The sequence below is a fragment of the Labeo rohita genome, chromosome 9 (assembly GCF_022985175.1).
Source record: "Labeo rohita strain BAU-BD-2019 chromosome 9, IGBB_LRoh.1.0, whole genome shotgun sequence".
In the NCBI taxonomy this organism is placed as follows: domain Eukaryota; kingdom Metazoa; phylum Chordata; class Actinopteri; order Cypriniformes; family Cyprinidae; genus Labeo; species Labeo rohita.
The window spans coordinates 13,347,761-13,367,673 of NC_066877.1; the positions used below are offsets into that span (position 1 = coordinate 13,347,761).

Sequence of the window (19,913 nt, forward strand, 5' to 3'; positions counted from 1 at the left end):
TAGTACTGTTGTTTGATCTCAAGTTAAAGGAATAGTTCACATCCAGAACGAAAATTTACAGATAATGTACTCACCCCCTTGTCATCCAAGATGTTTGTCTTTCTTTATTCAGTCATAAATAAGTTTTTTTAAAAAAACATTTTAGGATTTCTCCGTATAATGGATATCTATGGTGTCCCCGAGTTTGAACTTCCTAAATGTAGTTTAAATGCAGCTTCAAAGGGCTCTAAATAATCCCAGCCGAGGAAGAAGGGTCTTATCTAGCAAAACGATCTGTTATTTTCTAAAAAATTTACAGTTTATATACTATTTAACCGCAAACGCTCGTCTTGGTATAGCTATGCATGAACTCGTATTCCTGTTTGTGACAGTTAGGGTATGTCGAAAAACTCCCATCTCATTTTCTCCTCCAACCTTAAAATCTTCCTACGTCTCTGTTCTACCTTTTTTTTGTAAAGGGCGTTTGATCGTCTCTGGTGTTCACTTTGTAAACACTGGGTCGGTACTTCTGCAGCGATGTAGGACAATTTTTCAGTTGGAGGATAAAATGAGATGGGTGTTTTTCAACATACCCTAACTGTCTTGTGCCAGAATACACACAATTCACGCAGAGCTAGACCTAGCGTTTGCAGTTAAAAAGTATATAAATTGTACATTTTTTAGAAAATAACCGAAGATCCTTCTTTCTTGACTGGGATCGTTTAGAGCCATTTGAAGCTGCATTTTGGAAATTCAAACTCGGGGGCACTATAGATACCCATTACATGGAGAGAAATCCTGAAATGTTTTCCTCAAAAAACAGAATTTCTTTACGACTGAAGAAAGAAAGACATGAACATCTTAAATGACAAGGGGGTGAGTACATTATCTGTAAACTTTTGTTCTGGAAGTGAACTACTCTTTTAAACATAAAGTATTTTTTGTGTGGTTCTGCGGCATCTGAGCATGGCCCTCAGCGATTATGTGTCACTTTCAGAGTGGTGTGTGCGGTTGTGAGAAGGGCTACACTGAAGTGATGACCACACATGGATTCCTGGATTACTGCACCAAGACCCCAGGTGCTGACAACAAGAAGGCAGATGTGAAGACCAGCTCGGGAAGATTAAAACCAGGCACCACTCAGATCCAGGACTTCTTCGGCGAGTGGTCCCTGCAGCCGCTCGGCCCAGGTATTTGAAATGCAGATGAAGCCCGGGCTGATGTGGGCCAGCGGAGTGTGGCTTTGAGTTATAGCAGAAACGCTGGACGCCTTTATGAGACTCCAGATAGAGGCTGATGTAGAACTCTGTTTAATGCCTCAGTGTTTATACCCTATTGGAGCTATGAGAAAAGCTGCAGTGGACAGAGTCTCATAACAGCTTGATTTGTATTGCCCATAACTTGACAGACAGAGTTGCTTTATTGCTGGCTGGAGGCCATTTCTGATTAGAAGTGAATTTAGCGGGCCTGTGGTACAACAACTGTGTGCTGTCAGGTTACCAGTAGGTGTGGGTTTCAGCCTCCAGATGGAGAGACAAAATTCAGAGACTAACCAGAACTTTTATATGCAGAACAAATTATCAATACTTTACAAGGACACATCTGTCTGGAATATATATTATATTATATTATATTATATTATATTATAAATGCCATTTAGATTTTTTTTCCTTATTATATTTTGGATTATATAATAAACACACACACTACCGTTCATAAGGTTGGGGTCAGTAAGATATTTTTTTTTTTAATGAAAACTGTTATTCAACAATGTTAGATTGATAGAAAAGACATTTATAATGTTACAAAAGATTTTTTTTTCTATTTATTATAGAATTATGAAAAAATGCTTCATAGTTTCCACAAAAGTACAAGAATGATTTCTGAAGGATTTTGTGACACTGAGGAATAGATTATTATAATCCATTCAAATGAATGGATTATAATATAGCCAATAAAGGGCCCAAAAGGCTCTCTTTATAATCACTGAAAAGCTGTCACTCGCTTATTTCTGTTTATCTCAATCTCAGAAAATTCCCTTATAATCAATGAATCTCTACACTGCACAGTTAATCTATTATTTACATTGTGTCTATACTTTTCATATAATGAGAGGATTCACAAGCTTGCAGAACTCAGGACTGAACAGAACTGGATTCTGACTACCTGAAACATCTCTGATTGGCCTTCGCGTTCCAGAAATCAACACAAATGTCTGTGATTGGATAAAATCTCCATCCTTTGATCCTGTACAGAGCACAAATACAGAGAGACAGATACACACTTCAGTCTGCAATGAGGTGGCTGCCTTTGTTTTGTTATTTGTTTCTTTTGTTATTAAAATTAAGTTTGCCTGTTCTCGTTTCCTTCTTCCCTGAGTCTTGAAAACTGTTGCATACATATATACATCTTCCTTAAATCATCCTGCCGACCCATTTTGGAAGTCTCGCAACCCACCCGAGGGTCGGCACCCAGGGTTTGTTTGAAAACCACTGCTTTAGACATTTTATAGGCCAGAGTTTTATAGGTCAGAGCAGTTTTATTAAAAAATACCTAACAGAAGGTCTTCACTCCATTTTTCTATTCACCAGCGAGCTTCTTTCTCGGAATTGAAGTTGTTCTAAAGTAAAACTTAGCAGGATCTTCTTTTGCTAAGAGTAGCTTTTGCATCATCCATTGTGTGAGTCTCAAAGGATCCAGGTCTGTTGCTACAGGAGAAGCTCTCTGTGCAGCTCATCAGACTGCTGTCTTTTGTCTTTTATCTGAGAGATGTGTTCTGAGACCTTGTCGTATCAGTTATACAATCTTCTTAATGGCTCTATGACACACACCTCATTCTTTCCTCTGAACTCAGAATGGAAGATGGTGAAACAGCTTCTTCAGGTACATTGTCACCAGCGTGAATGTGCCATCTGTTTCTGCTGCAACAGGCCCCTGTGCGGAAAACAAACGCAATAATGACGCTCCTATATATTTCATTAATCGCACTCCTGTTTTCTGATTACACAGATGGAAGAATAAAGCTGTGGGTCTATGGGTTAACAGCTGGAGGATTCGTTCTCATATTGTTCGTAATTGCTGTGGCCTTTCTGTTTTGGTATGTATGCTATCATATTTTACACACTCGTCATTGAATGGACAGACAATACCTGTTTGAAAACAGTCATTATTTTTGTGATTTTGGTTAATGAGAGAAATTACACTTCACCTATTGGCTATTTGACAGTCTCAATTACAATAACTTGCTGCTGCCATCTAGTGGTACAGTGTAGAAATACAATAGAGTGCATCAGTGTTTATAATACATTTCCTTTTTCTCTCTTCTCTTTATATCAGCAAACCGTCCAAACAGAGTAAAAGTTCATCTCCACCTCAGAAGCCCTTGACTCTGGCCTACGACGGGGATGTGGACATGTGATAACACTCTCTGTGACTGTACATTCAAAGCACAAGCTGGACTACGTGCAACATTTTAATATGTTCATCTCTCTAAGGCATCCTTTGGATTTTGGGAAAAAAAGACACAAGGAGTAACAGATAGACATCAAAGAACATTTCAATCTAGAAATCTGCAGCGTACACAAAACGTTTTGTGCACAACAGCAAAGGACAAAGGTTTTGGATCAGTGGTCGTCGTCATGAAAATCGTGACATTTAAAGAGGGTACGAGACACAGCTGACATTCCATGGACCAGATGGAGGACTTTGACATTTTCTTGCCGTGATTTTTCTTACATCAGACAAAAAAAGAGAGAGAAAAAAAAACACAAGTTCAAGTTGTGCTGAATCTATTGTATCAGTCGCTTTAAAAGCCTAGTTCACCCAAAAATGAAAACTGTCATTTACTTACTCTCAAACCTGTATGACTGGATCACGACCGGACAATTTGTGAATAAATCATTGAGAACTGAATCAGTCAGGTGACTCAAAATAACTTCATGAACGTCAATGTCAACATTGATGTAATCAGTGAAAAATTAGTTAAATTGCAGTTTGGTTGTCTCACAAAAGAAGGCTTGGTAAGTTGTACTTGTTGACAAGTTGTACCCCTGATAGCACACATCACGGAGATGTCTGTTTGACGTCTGCATTAACATCTGGAAGACATTTTTTAGAGTGTTTGCTCATCTGCAATATGTCTATAGGATTTTTCCTATCAGATGTCAAATAGACATCTATTAGATGTTTTTAAGATATTTATTATTTAAATTGTATGTAAAATTGACATCTTATAGACGTCTGTCAGATGTTTGTACACAGCAGATGCTTTCCCAATCAAGTAATCTGTAACAGACATCTTGCAGATGTATGTGTGCTTTATTTAAATTGTACGTAAAATTGACATCTTATAGACATCTGTCAGATGTTTGTACACAGCAGATGCTTTCCAGATCAAGTAATCTTTAACAGACATCTTGCAGACGTATGTGTTCTTTATTTAAATTGTCTGTAATATTGACATCTTATAGACGTCTGTCAGATGTTTGTACACGGCAGATGCTTTCCAGATCAAGTAATCTTTAACAGACATCTTGCAGACGTATGTGTGCTTTATTTAAATTGTACGTAAAATTGACATCTTATAGACGTCTGTCTGATGTTTGTACACAGCAGATGCTTTCCAGATCAAGTAATCTTTAACAGACATCTTGCAGACGTATGTGTGCTATCTGGGATCTTTTTGATGCTTGAAAGTCCCAGTTGCTGTTCATAATTGCATTGACAAAAAAGTACATTATTAAGATTTATCCTTTCATGTTTCACAGATGAAATAAAGTCATACAAGTTTGCCACATCTTGAGGGTAATTAAATGGCAGAATTTTCATTTTTGCGTGAACTATCCCTTTAAGGCGATCTGAAAGTGACTTTTTAACCACGAACGAGAAAAGACTGCTGTGTTATGCACTATATTAGTGCTTAGTCATTCTTCAGTTTCCTCTTGATTTATGTTCAAACGGATTTTCTAGTGTTTTTTCATTGTAATGCAAGGACTTTGCTGTAAACTGTTGTTTTCGTGTAGAATGTCTCTGAACGTGTGTATGAACCAAAACACAGCTCATTTAGACACGGCGAGAGGTTAAGGTGATGATCTGCCCGTGTGCTGTTTCCACACGCCTCAGTTTGTCCTTTAACCTCCGTCTAGCAGCTGAAAAATTGATGAGGTCTGCTTCTACACCAGCAGATAATGAACTGTGTTCCTGTGACGCGCAGAAGGGTTTTTGAAAGCGGCTTCCTGCAATATCCTGCGGTTAGAGGAACTCATTTAGCACAGATACAGTGGACTAATGCGTTTGTGTAGAGTCTGCATGAGCATTACACCGGGAGAGGTGCTTCAACAATGAATGTTCATCATTTTCAATAAAGTACAGGTGCTGGTTCTGTATTTTAATAATATCCCTGCTAGTTCTTTTTGCTTTATTGACTGACTTCTTGCTGGCGTAATTGTCTTGACTATCTGTTTCAAGACCTACGGTGTCAAGGTGCGCTTCGCTGTTTGTACTGCCACGTGACAAAACTTTCCTAAATCTCAACGGTCCTCATTATAATAAAATAACTTGTGATTTTTAAGCTAAGCGAGACCTCTGGTTCGTGGGGTCTTCCTCCACCGAAAGAATGTATTCTGTATGTGTTACATACATACACGTGTATTTTTTCTTCATTTCCGGGTTGTTGTTTTTTTTGTTTTTTTTTGTCCCATATGTGTGTCTGCTCCCATCCGTGTTGGCTGGTTCATCTACATCGAGAACAGAACAGCTCCAGTTCCTCTGTTTGAGGCCCATCCGGATGATGTGCTGCTCTGATTACATCAAAAGGCTTTGGCGTATTTCTAAATTAGTCCACTGATGTGAGAAGCTAAAATGTGTATAGCTTATAATTATTTTTTTTTTTTTTCAGGAGTTGCTGACAAACCCTGAAAAAAGTGGCAATATATAAATATATATATATATATATATATTTTGAAGCCCAATTGTGTGTGTGCATGCTGGATTGATTTTGTCATACACTGGATTATTCCAAAAGTGGCCTTGCATTTTTATGGAAATCTGCTCCTATAGTGACAAAGTCAACAGTGTGTTTTGTTCGTTTGATTTCCTTGGTTTTTTATTTGTTGCCCCTTAGAACTGACTTGTTTACATTGCTTCTTCTTCTTCTGATATGTTCAGTATGCTCTCAGCACTATATACAGTTGCCTGTAAAACACTGACCTTTAGTTTACATAGTACTTTCTGTTAATTGTGTGTACTTGAAGAGTTGAACGAAATGCTAATAAATTGTGATACTCTGTGGGAAATGTTGTTGCTCGTTAATCGTATATTAATCTGCATCACAGATTGATGGTGATTTCAGCCACTTGGACAGAAGTGAGGTAAATGTTCCCTGCTGGAAAAAACAATAGACACCATCACAGAATTTGTAATGGTTTTACTGGTTATAGTGGGACTTGTATTGGTTTTAATGGAAACTGTAATGGACCCTGAGGGTTTCTGCTGGTAATTGGTTGCCTTCTGTTGCAAGCTTAATTGTTAAACAACTAAATCCTAATGGAATGTGTTCCAAAAACACTACAGAAAACTATTTTTAAATGGTTTTAATGCTTAAAAGTTGATGGGGGTTTTTTTGGACATTTTTGTGATTTTCTATTGTTGTTTTTTGGTGCTTTTTGTTTGTTTGTTTTGTTTTGTTTTATATTTTCCAACAGGGTTGTGCCTTTGTACCATAAACTACCTTTAAGTTCATTGCTGTCAACATATTTTTTGTTTGTCTTTTAAATCATAATTAATTAATTAGGAGCACATTTCAAGGAATAGTTATCCAAAAAAATAATAATAATAATTAAAATTAGCTGAAAATTTACTCACCCTCAGGCCATCTGAGATGTAGATGCAGTTTGTTTTTTTGCTGGAACAGATTTGCAGAAATTTTAACATTACATTATTTGCACACCAATGGATCCTCTGCAGTGAATGGGTGCAGTCAGAAAGACAGTCCACAGATTTTAGTTGGAAGCAATGCTGTTTAAAATTACTTAATGTATTTATTATAAACACAACGTTTTGCTTCACAAGATGTTAATTGATGGACTGGAGTTGTAAGGATTACTTGTGGATTATTGTGATGTGTTTCCCACGTGTGGACTCATTCTGACGGCACCCATTCACTGCAGAGGATCCATTGGTGAACAAATTATGTAATGCTAAATTTCTGCAGATTTGTTTAGATGAACAGACAAACTCATCTACATCTTGGATGACCTGAGGGAGAGTACATTTTCATACACTACCAGTCAAAAGTTTTTGAACGGTAAGATTTTTCATGTTTTTTTTTTTAAAGGGGTGCTATTATGCTTTTTCACTTTTTGAACTTTAGTCAGTGTGTGGTGTGTATCTTTGGGCATGAAAAACATCTACAAAGTTACAAATCTAAAAGTCCACTCCAAAAGGAGATATTTGGGTTTAAAAAATCCCTTTTCAAGAAATACAACAAACTGCTCCTTGGGACTACAACGTTCGTTTTCCGCATGCAATGATGTCAACGCGGTAACTTAAGATAACTTCACTTATAACGCGAGTGTTTTTTTAAAATGCATAAACTTGCACTAGAATAGGCTAGGCTGATCAGTGATGATGTTCTTTGATAATGTTAGGCTGCTTTTAGCCTTATGCTGGAGCTGGTTTCGGGCAATGAAACTAAGTATGTAAAATAATTAAATACATTAGCACTATAATATCATGTATTGGCGATCTCGCAGGCTGACCGTAGGACCCAACACTACTGTAGTGTATTATTTACTCACCCTCCATGCATCCTATTTGAATATGACTTCCCTCTTTCAGACGAATGCAATTAGTGTTAAAATTTATCCTGGCACTCCCAAGCTTTAGAATAGCATAGACGGGTGTTTCTCCTCATCAGTCCAATACAAGTCCAATAAAGTGCATCCATAATAAAAAGTGCCTCACACGGCTCCAGGGTGTTAATAAAGGCCTCCTGTAGTGAATTGATGCGTTTTTGTAAGAAAAATATCCATATTTAAAACGTGAGGATTACTTTAATCTAGCTTGCGCTAACAGTTGTACATGGAAATTGCTGCTTTGTCAAGGGGCTTGGCAGTACTGAAATTGTTAAAAATAATGCGTTTTTCGCACCACCAAGCATGAAAGCGTGTTCTAGTACACCCACAAAACAAAATCAAGACTTTGTAAAAGAGCATAATAGGACCCCTTTAAAGAAGTCTCTTCTGCTCACAAAGCCTGCATTTAATTGAACCAAAGTACAGCAAAAGCAGAACATTTTTTAAATGTTTTTACTATTTAAAGTAACTGTTTTCTACTGAATTTTCCATTTTAAAATGTATTTTTTTTCCTGTGATTTCAAAGTTGAATTTTTAACATCATTACACCCTTTAGAAATAATTCTAATATTCTGATTTGCTGCTCAAAAACATGTATTATTATTATTATATAGAAAGTTAAGATAATACAATGTTCAGAGGAACTGCATTTATCTGAAATAGAAATCTTTTATGTTATAAATGTCTTAATCATCACTTTTGATCAATTTTAAGCATCCTTGCTACGTAAAAGTATTAATTTCTATAATTTCATATAGTGTATAATGTTAATAAAAAACATTTCAGATTAATGCTGATCTTTGGATCTTTCTATTCATCAATCATTTTAAATATTTATAATAATAATAAAAAATGTTTCTTAAACAGTAAATCAGCATATTAGAATGATTTAGATTTGATCACAGGAATAAATTATATTTTAAAATATATTCAAATAGAAAACAGTTATTTTAAATAGTAAAAATATTTCAGAATTTTACAGTTTTTTCTGTACTTCGGATCAAATAAATGCAGGCTTGGTGAGCAGAAGAGACTTCTTTTAAAAAACATGAAAACCCTTAAAAACTTTTGACTGATAGTGTATTTGGTTGAACTACTCTTTTAAAAAGATGGTGTTTATGAAATAACATCCATGCTCTTTAATAGATGCTGGATTCAGTCCATATTTCATTTTTAATACCCATCATGAACCAGCAGATGGAGCAAATTGAAAACTTAGATGAAAGATGGAAAACAGAAACAAACTAAGTGGATATTATAACAGTCCTGTTATTGTGTGAATAACGTATATGTATATGAGTATAGTGAAAAGTATCTGAAGTAAATTGAATTGTGTTAAATGTTCCTTTGTTGCAGAACAATGTTCTGTCAGTCACACAGCACTGAATGTCTTTAATGTGCAGTCCATGAGATCCTTCCACTTCAGGATGTTGAATCGTTTAAATCTTTTGTTTAATCAGTTTTTATTAGTAAAGCCTGTCATTTCTGCTCAAGGATGAGGTGAATTTAACCAGACTTGTCAGGGCCACCTAGGGGACACGTGTCTGGGTGGTGTGATTCTGTCAGGTTTAATTTTTCCATTAAGCCTTAATAATTCTGAGGAAGATTTCCCATGAATCTTTGTGGGTTCTCTCATTTTAATCATGAATTTCTATTCACCAGGAGCCAAATCTGTTTAACAAAGTTTGACATGATCAAACTGACTGAGGAGAGAAGTGGGAAAATTGCTTTATCTGTTTCATGTAGTAAAGAAAATGGTAAAAGACAGATTAAAGAATGATCACTGAATTTTTGTCCTGTTCTCTTTTATATTTGGATCAAAATGATGAGGCCCATACTAGTGCGTAACATTTCCATCAGTGCTGAAATCTTTAAAATGATCTAACTGTTGTAACTCTCAAAAAAAAAAATACTATCCAAACATCCTTTTTTTCACAAAGGACTCCAAACTTCATGCATGTTACACTATCATAAGCCTATATGTAACATTCTATTGTATCTGTAAGATAATTTTATTTAATAAATGCCTATTCTTGAGCTTTTATGCCAGGTTGATGCTTGGTCAACTTCTCTGTTCATTAACAATGATAATGTGAATGGATGGATGAATGAACAAATACAAGGAAACAAATTTAAAATAATAATAATGTGTTTGTATTGTATATGCTATATTTGCCACGACTACTGGCCTGTTTGTTATTATGTGGGCTAGTTTAATAACATGGATTGAACGTAAAATAAGTGTTTTGTGCTCTGTTTTAGCATGCAGTTTAAGGGAAATCAGTGTGCTGTAATTTCACTTTCAAGGTTGTGAAATGTGAAGTGAAATTTCACTGATGAACACATGAGGGCAGCAATGAACTGAGCAAGTTGTCTCATTTTCGTTATATGTTCCTGTCAAGTATGTTGATGCCTTCGTGGCATGTGATACAGTCTATAGGAAATTACTACATGTATAAAAAAACATTAATGTGTTTACTAAGAAAATAAACATTTTAAGGTCTTTTATTTCAGGACGTCTCCTATCATCTTAAATTATGAGGGTATCTAAGGTCCTGGCTATTTCTTACCTTGTCTTGTACGGCACTACGTCTTTAAGTATAGAGGTGGGGCCTTGTGATGATGGGCGGGGCTTATCACTGTCTGGACGTGCGGCGGCCCAGCGTCCTACTACTGGCAGAGTGAAATCGGTGAGAAGAGAAGGTAAGCAGCGGAACACATCTGCTTTCTCCATGTTATTAAAGCGTTGATGTTTATAGGCGGAAGCACACACACAGTGTCAGTCACCTAGAATTAGAAATAATGAAACAATTCTACAAATGGGAGGGAGTCGTTGTGTCACATTGTCAATGAACCTGTTGATGAATCGGATAACATGTTAATCTGAAAGCAACACAGGACGTAGATGTTAAATTATACTGCTGAGATGACTGTTTGACACTTAACTAGTGAATATAAGTCGTCATTCATAAATCCAACACGTTTTACTGAATAGCTTTTTATTTGTGCCATCGAGTTAAAAATAATAATAATAATAATACATGTTTCATTGCAAATTATATTAGGTCCATAATCATAAGTTAAGATCGAATGACATACATTTCTTTTATTCTTATTTCATTGTATGTTTGCTTTTGTTTAATCGTATCATACTGATAAACTGCACCTGCTTCTGTGACCGCCTGGACTTTGGTCATAGTCTTTGGCGCTAACCTATTAAAATTCAAAGAGTTTATATATATATATATATATATACATAAATATATATATATATATATATATATATATATATATATATACACACTACCATTCAAAAGTTTGGGGTCAGTAAGACTTGTAATAGTCTTTAAAGAAGTCTCTTATGCTCATCAAGGCTGCATTTATTTGATTAAAAATATAGAAAAAAAAACAGTAATATTGCAAAATGTTTTTACAATATAAAATAATGTTTTTTTATTTTAACATACTTTAAAATAGAATTTATTCCTGTGATGAAAAGCTGAATTTTTTATCAGCTGTTACTCCAGTCTTAAGTGTCACATGATCCTTCAGAAATCGTTCTAATATGCGGATTTATTATTAGAATAATCAATGTTGGATAATATCAACAGTTGTGCTGCCAAATATTTTTTGGAACCTGTGATTTTTTTTTTTTTTTTTTTTTTTTTTTTTTTTTTTCAGGATTCTTTCATGAATAACAAGTTTAAAAAGTACAGTGTTTATTCAAAATATAAATATTTTATAACAATCTAAATTATTTATTATTAACTTTTAATAAACTTTTAATTATTAACTTAATACATCCTTGGTGAATAAAAGTATTAATTTCTTAAAAAAAAAAAAAAAGAAAAAAAAAAAAGAAACAATAAAAATGTACTGACCCCCAACTTTTGAACGGTAGTGTATATAAAACTGTTGTTGGATACCCTTAACCTAGGCCTAAAACCAGTTTGGTGTTTCTTCAGCAAATGTTTCTTTAGAAAAGGAACATGTCCTAATTGTATTTACCGTCTTAAAGTGACAGAAGGAAAAGAAAACAAAAAAAACCTGTATGCCTTTCTTTTTTATGCAATATAAAATACAATATTTTGAAGATTGTTGGTAACCAAACAGTTCTGGTGACCACTGACTTTCATGTATATATAAACACATGCACACACTGAGACATTTTTCAAAATATCTTCTTGTTGGTTTCATTTTTGGATGAACTTATTTTATTATTCTAAAACACCAGTTTCAGCAGGTGAAAACCATGGCCGCTCCGTTCAGATCACTCGTGGAAGATTATGGGAGATACCTCAAATCATTTGAGCTTTTTCTGGAGCGCTCATCAGAGCACCAGTGCATGCAGGACTTCATTCATAATACACTTCCAGACATACTGGCAAGGTGCTTTATCGTTCTTGATGAATGTCATATTTTATTCATTTAGCCTGTCCTAGATTTGTAATACAGAGTGTGCCAGCAGATTTAACAATGACAAGATATTATAATATTATCTTGCCTTTATTATGTTCTCTCTCTCACAGCATTGGAGGGGGGAGATCTGTTTTCAATGTAATGGGAGTGGGGAGTGGAGGAGGTATACTTTTCATAACGACTGAATTATTAACATTTCTGTTTATATCATCATTTCATACAGTATATCAGATTTTAATACCTAACAGAGTTCTCACTTGTCCATATTCATCTAATTTCCAGGCAAGATTGATCTAGAGATGCTAGCTCAGCTACGCCTAAAACATCCACATGTTAAAGTCGACAATGAAGTGGTGGAACCAAGCGTCGACATGCTGCACAAATACAAGGGTACCAATCATGTTATTGATACTCATTTAGGCTAACCATATACAGTTTTACTAATTCTACCAATAAATGGCTACATATGCTGTTTTTCTTTCTTTTATACTTTCTTTTGTAGTACGGGTGTCAACAACTCCAGATCTTGATCATATTAACTTTAAGTGGAATAAGATGACGGCTTCTGAATTTGAAAAACACTGGCAAGAGAAAAACCCTGGGAAAAAGATGGACTTCATTCACATGATACAGGTTTTGAGATGTTACATTTACATTATATTAATTTTTTTAGCAGGCACTTTTATTCAAAGCAGCTTACAGTTGGGGAATACATCAAGCGATTCATCTTAAAGGAGAAGTTCACTTCCAGAACATGTACAGATAATTTATTCATCCCCTTGTCATCTAGGATGTTCATGTCTTTCTTTCTGCAGTCATAAAGAAATTGTTTTTTAGGGAAAACATTTCAGGAATTATCTCCATATAATGGACTTCAGTGGTGCCCCCAAGTTTGAACTTCCAAAGGGCAGTTTAAATGCAGCTTCAAAGGGCTCTAAACGACCCCAGCCAAGGAAGAAGCATCTTATCTAGTGAAATGTTCAGTCATTATTTAAACGAATTGACAATTTATATACTTTTTAACTTCAAACAGTGAATGTGCAAAGAAGATCAAATGCCTTTACAAAAGAAGGTGATGTAGGATTATTTTGAAGTTGGAGAAGAAAACGAGATGGGATTTTTTTCAACATATCCTAACTGTATTGACCCAGATTGACCCAGAGTTTGCAAAACGAGCGAGGGGTTGACTGAGGTTAAAAAGTATAAAATTGACAATTTGTTTAGAAAATGTCAGATCGTTTCGTTAGATAAGACCCTTTTTCCTTGGCTGGGATCATTGGAAGCCCTTTGAGGCTGCATTTAAACTGCATTTTGGAAATTCAAATTTAGGGCACCATTGAAGTCCACCATATGGAGAGAAATCCTGAAATGTTTTCCTTAATAAAAAACATAATTTCTTATTGCATTGTTCAAGCTAGACTGGGGATTGAGTAAGGAGTAGCAAAGGTTTTTTTTGTTTGTTTGTTTAGGAAGAAGTTAAATGGTGACGAAAGAGATGAGTTTTCCGCTGTCGCTTGAAAATTGTCAGGGAATCAGCATTCCGGATAAGGGTGGGATGGTCATTCCACCAACCAGGAACAGTGAACGTAAAAGTTCTGGAGAGTGATTTCGTGCCTTTCTGTGATGGTACCCCAAGGCATCGCTCACTTGTAGATCTCAGACTTCTGGAGGGAATGTAGATTAGTAATAATGAATAGAAGTAGATGGGTACTGGGCCTGTGACTGTTCTATATGCAAGCATCAATGTCTTCAACTTCGGAGTGGTAGGGAAGACTAAAAGCTCAGTCTTTGCCAGATTGAGTTGTAAGTGATGTTCTTTCATACATGCTGCGATGTCCGCCAAGCAGCCTGAGATCGGTGCGTGCAGCTGCTGTTGGCCCATCTGGTTGAAATGAGCCTGTATGCTGGGTCCCAGCGATGTAGTGTATGTGGAGAAAAGGAGAGCTCCAAGAACTGATCCCTGAGGAACCCCAGTGACCAGCTGATGTGCTTTGGATACCTCCCCCCCCCGGGCCACCCTGAAAGACCTGTCAGTGAGATAGGATTCAAACCAGCGAAGTGGAATCCCTGTGATGCCCAGCGACAAAGGATGGACAGCAGGATCTGATGATTCACAGTGTGAAAAGTGGCAGATAGATCCAGGAGAATAAGAACTGATGATTTGGAATCAGCTTTTGCAATCCACAAGACTTCAGTGACTGACAGTAGTGCAGTCTCAGTCGAATGGCCGCTCCTAAAACCTGACTGGTGTCCAGTTGGTTATTCTGTGAAAGAAATAATGGTACCTGGTTGAAAACAACTTGTTCGAAGGTTTTCGCTATGAACATAAGGAGAGAGACAGGTCTGTAGCTATCTAGAAGTGAAGTGTTTAATGTAGGTTTTTTGAGCAGTGGGGTTACCCGAGCCTGCTTAAATGCATGTGAGGAGAGATGTGTTGATGATATGTGTGAGTGCTGGTGTGTGAGGGAATAGGGTCTAGAGGGCATGTTGTGGGATGGGTAGAGAGAAGGAGTTTTGATACTTCTGTCCCAGTGAGGGGACAGAAGGAGAAGAGGGAAGTTTTAGCAGTGGATGTGGTTGGTTTGAGTTCCTGTGTGTGTGGAGCTCAAAACTGACTACTGATTGTTCTAGTTTTGTCTGTGAAGAATGTGGCAAAATCATCAGCTGTTGAAGAGGTGGTAGGAGGAGGGGGTGGAGGGGACACAAATAGAAATTTTAACTTTAACTTGACAAGGAAACTTGACAGTAAACATACGAAATCTAGTTAAAATATTTTAATTTAGAATGAAACAATGAATAAAATAAAAAAAATGATAAAACATGAAACTTTTATTTCGAACAAATATTATTCATTTGGCATTTCTATTTCTATTAATTAACTTAAATTGATATTATTCAGTCAATAAAAGTGATGTTATTGACGTCTGCAGGTCGAATATGTTTTGTTGTGTTTGTAGAATATTAATATCAATCTGTTTAACAGATGCTGTACTATGTCAAAGATCCAGAGGCTACTGTCACATTTTTTCGGAGTCTTCTGCACAAAGATGGGAAACTCTTAATCATTCTAGTGTCAGGTACAGTAAATGCTCTGAGTTCAACATTTCTCCAAAGTGCATGACCTAAATAATGTAGCATTCACGTAACTATAACTTTTGCTTATGTGCACACAGGTTAGCTCAGCTATCCTAACCTTTGTAGGGCACTACAGTGGCTTCAAAATTAAAAACTGTTTCTGTTCTGTTCAAGGAAAAAATGACCTCAGTTCTGCTTTTACATACTGTAGGTGAGAGTGGATGGGGAAAATTATGGACAACCTTTAAAACACAACTCTGTAATACAGAGATCAGCCAGTGTGTTACTACAGGAGATATAAAGACCTTCCTAGATACTGAGGGCATCCCCTACCGGAACTATGAGCTTCTGTCCCAGATGGACATCACAGAGTGCTTCACTGAGGGAGACCAAGTGGGAGAACTGCTGCTGGATTTCCTTACCGAGGTCATGGAGTTCAGTAAGAATGCTCCTGAAGATCTGAAGAAAGGAGTACTGGACATACTGAGACATCCTGAATGCAGTAAAGAGGTGGATGGCAGGATCATATTCAACAACAACTTGGGAGTCTTAGTGGTTGAGCCGTAGCTCCAAGACTCCTTTATACCTCACCTCCACAAGAATATACATTGGTTCTCAACCATCACTGTCCACTTTTGTCAATAATATTAAAAGGATTAGGAATTTTATCTTCACAATTTCTAGATTTTAACTTTAAAAACTAGACTTGATGTGTATGTCTAGACTAGATGTGTATTCATTAATACACAGAGTTGTACGTTTTTATTAATATCTATATTTTTAGAAATGTTGTTTCTGCATTTTTTCCAACAGAGAGAGTAAGAAATGTGGCTTATCGTACCAATTGCATATATTTTAATGCATTCATTTAAGAGCCTTAAACTACTGTCACCTCATTCAAGGTAATTGCTGTTCTAAAGAATGTATTATTATAACACAATGATGTTGTTATGGGTGAACAAACAGGAAAAGGAAGACTGTAGAGAACAATCCACAGTTTAGATTGCATCAACATCAAACAAAACTGTTTTAATGAACGCCTGTGTAAGTGACGGGTCATAAAACTCCAGAATGAGTAACTCTGTATGTACTTTGTGAAACTTGTCCCACCAGCAAAGTACAACTTTTGTATGTTGACTTATTAACTCACAGGGTCACATAGTTGATGTTAGTACAACAGTCTTTATGATGAAAGTGATGAGATTGTATTGTTTGGCGACTAGTTGTGTTGTTGTGACCTTGTACCTCATTTAGGTTTGGAGAGATGTTGAATGCCTAACCAGACTGGACAAAGGTTGTATAGATATACATTTCAAGGTTAAAAATACTTGAAACTACTTCCAGTTTTATTTGATTATTAAGTGTAGAGGGCTTGTTAAAATAGCACTGCTTTCCCTTTGTGTTTACTTGCAGTATTATTAAGTAAGTTTTATATTGTCTTGTGTCATCAACATTTCTGTATATCTGTCCAACATGACAATAAAACATCTCATTAATCTGACATGAACAGAAGCTTGAGTGTCTTTTGAGCCATATATTGCACCAAACATCCTTCAGAAAACTTAACTGCACATTGAAAGTCATTTGTGTCTCTGAAAGGACATCCAGAGTTGGTATAATGAAGCAGCTTAATGAAATTCAGCCATGCTATTATACAAAAGGAGTAAGTTAAGACAAGCGCCTGTCTTGAAAATGTCAAAATCTGACAGTACAGCACTGAATCTGGAGGACTCAGAAAGTTCAGTTTCAGACAGTGAGTTCCAGCTCACACCTTTATCAACTGTAAGGCTCAGTCAGAGAATTATACATGGCTGTCTGACCTTTATTGTTTGTTCGTTCATTTACAAAAAGATAAATGGTAATATCATCCTACTAACATTACCAACATGTAATATAAAAATTGATCAAAACCATTTGAAATAACGTTATTTTCTTCTTCAATCGTTAATGGCGGTAAAAGGTGCATTTCCGCCAACTACTTGACTGGAACTGGATGGCGCACATAAGAGCAATGGCAATTAAAATTGCGTAAATCGTGTTGGTTTTTCACTTAAACCTACCAGAGCACTTGGAAAACGAATCGCGATTCAAGTGGATTATTTGCAGTCATATATGGACATGGTGTACAACAAAACGCATTTTTGTGCTCCTCCTTCTCCTCAGAAGAAAAACGTCATGTGGCCTAGAACAACTTGATTGTGAGTAAATTGCTTTATTACTAAAATACTTTTACTAAAATACTTACTAATTACTAAATAAAATACTATTTTAACATAAAACACAAATTGGTACCTTCTGTGTTCTGTGTTGGACTTACCATTCTCCAGACCACAACGTTATTTTAAGCTAATTCATTAGGTTCTCTGGTAATATACATTTATAATTAAGACAGTGTACTGCAGCATTAATTTTTGCATGCAGCTTTGATAGTTTCTGCAGCTTGCCCTTCTCTGAACAGGACTGCAGAAGGAAAGCACTTTGCATTTTAAGTGACAATGTCCTGTGGGCCACACTGCAACTATACATCATGTCTCCATCTACCAGTAAGGTTTGCATAATTTAAGTAACTTCCTGTTATAATAACAATATAAAGTTCATTCTGTAGTGCAAATTATAGTACCTGCAAGCTCCAATAATGCCTCCTCAGTGCATAGGCGGAATAACTATATGGGCAATTGGGCAAGTGCCCAGGGGCACCAGGTCCAGGGGGGGGGGGGGGGCACCACACAAATAAATGTTCTCCGGTAAGACAAGCAATGTATTCTCAAATGTCTATCTAGCCATGCCGTATACCCTTTCGTCAGAACGTACTAGGTTTTGCATTTTTTTCCCTCCTGCGTGAATCAGTGGATGCACGATATATCGCCGGATGTACGCTTATATATTACTCAAACAGATTCCTGGAACATGCTGTGCAGTGACAAGCAATTTGCTTCTGCAACTGAATTGAAACGTCAGCCTTGCGCTTTCATGTAGTTTGCAGTCGTTGGCAATCAAGAAAGGGTCGGAGTGTTAACAAGTGAGTTTGTAAGTTTAATTTTCAGTTCAAATCCTTACAAAACTATGTAGCTATATACAGTTCTTAACAAATTTGTTAGACCACCCATTACAAGCCAACTTTTTTTAAAACAAAAAGTTGTATTGTCTTTTATTAGGCAAATAACAAATTGAAACAATAATAACTAAAAAAGTAATAACCAAACCAGGGGTGTAACGATACACATAGTCCTCTCCCATCCCCAAAGAAAAACCACACTTCTCCAATAGGGCTGTGAAGGTGAGGGAGTTCGTTAGAGTTTTCCCTCTTTTCCTCGCTTTTGTTTGGCTTTAAATACTAATAATACCTTGTAAATGCCTGTGCGCATTTTACTTTCACTTTCAAATTAGCGGCAATTCGGCGTCAATTGATTAAATTGACAACAAAATTGAAAATTCTGTCATTACTTACTCACCCTCATGTCATTCCCAATCTCGTAAGACCGTTGTTCATAAGACCTTCGGAGCACAAATTAAGATATTTTTGATGAAATCTGAGAGCTTTCTGACCCTGCATAGACAGCAATACAGCTGAACATTCCAGGATCCAGAAAGGTAGTAAGAACATGGTATTCTTAGGAATACACGGCAGAGACTGACACCAAGAAGAAATTGTTATTTTTATTTTCTTTGCCCACAAAAAGAATTCTCATAGCTTCATAAATGTTTGATGTCACATGGACTATTCTAACATTGTCCTTACTACCTTTGTGGTCCTTGAAGGTGGTAGTTGCGTTGCTGTCTGTGCAGGATCAGAAAGCTCTCGGATTTTATCCGAAATATCTTAATTTGTGTTCTGAAGATGAAGAGATGAGGGAGAGTAATTAATGACAGGTTTAATTTTTGGCTAAACTATCACTTTATGTTTGCCAAGTGGCATAGATGAATAGTGCACCATCGTGAAATCGATCTGTTTTTGACCGATATTTAAATTTATTTTCATGTATCTGTTAAACGTGACTAATAGGTGTTGTACACAGTACATGTGCAAAAGAAAATAGACATTTGAAGGAATATGCTAGTCTAAAAGCAGTAAAACAGTCGTATAAACCACCATCTGGCTGTACTGGTGCTGCAGAAACTTTGTAATATTGTAGAGTCTAATGTGAAGATACAAGTAAATAGAAAACAGACTAATTTTAGTGCATTTAATGTGCCATGACCTGTTTATCTTTTTCTTTGTCTTTAGTCTGGAAAGTTCTGCAGTGGTTTGTTTTCATATTGCAGCCGAATGTTGACAGTGATCAAGTCTTCACAGAAGTGCAGGGGTCATTCTGCCGGCAGGGGCTAAACACTTCAGCTCTGAGGTACGGATGAACGAGCACAGTTGCTCTGGAATGAGTGGAGTGTAACTTGTCCATATGTTTGCATATGGCAGTAGACTGCTAGACGTGATTATGAGGTTAGCCAGCAGGTGGCGCTGCAGTTTTTCCAAACGTTAAACAGACACGATTTCTCCAAGTGAGGCCAAGCGTTCATGCTGAGCATGGTGTTCATGCCCCATTTGTAGTCGGTATACAAGGGTAAACATGGGAGGAGGCTCATTGTGAT

The 19,913-nt window shown here is 36.4% G+C and overlaps 2 protein-coding genes across 2 annotated transcripts in view; both read left to right on the forward strand.

Annotated features, from left to right (window-relative positions):
* The window catches only part of thsd7ba (thrombospondin, type I, domain containing 7Ba), a 245,242-nt gene extending 238,979 nt beyond the window's left edge, over positions 1-6,263 (forward strand). The window contains 3 exon segments of the mRNA XM_051118747.1: positions 977-1,169; positions 2,989-3,076; positions 3,316-6,263. Of these exon segments, the coding sequence (XP_050974704.1) occupies positions 977-1,169; positions 2,989-3,076; positions 3,316-3,397 (363 nt within the window). The 3' untranslated portion in view covers positions 3,398-6,263.
* A 4,198-nt stretch (positions 6,264-10,461) lies between these two features.
* On the forward strand, positions 10,462-16,405 carry hnmt (histamine N-methyltransferase). Its single transcript, XM_051118761.1, has 7 exons — positions 10,462-10,535; positions 12,067-12,221; positions 12,362-12,414; positions 12,534-12,641; positions 12,754-12,884; positions 15,235-15,328; positions 15,538-16,405. Exons 2-7 carry the CDS (start codon positions 12,085-12,087, stop codon positions 15,891-15,893), a joined length of 879 nt encoding a protein of 292 aa, XP_050974718.1. The 5' UTR covers positions 10,462-10,535; positions 12,067-12,084; the 3' UTR covers positions 15,894-16,405.
* The last annotated feature ends 3,508 nt before the right edge of the window (positions 16,406-19,913 follow it).

What these genes read in the sequence shown, in the direction of transcription:
- hnmt (XM_051118761.1), top strand. Translation starts at nt 12,085, where the DNA reads ATGGCCGCTCCGTTCAGATCACTCGTGGAAGATTATGGGAGATACCTC. An exon ending in ACTTCATTCACATGATACAG is followed by an intron (nt 12,885 to 15,234) that starts GTTTTGAGATGT and finishes TCTGTTTAACAG; the next exon opens with ATGCTGTACTATGTCAAAGA. An exon ending in CTTAATCATTCTAGTGTCAG is followed by an intron (nt 15,329 to 15,537) that starts GTACAGTAAATG and finishes TACATACTGTAG; the next exon opens with GTGAGAGTGGATGGGGAAAA.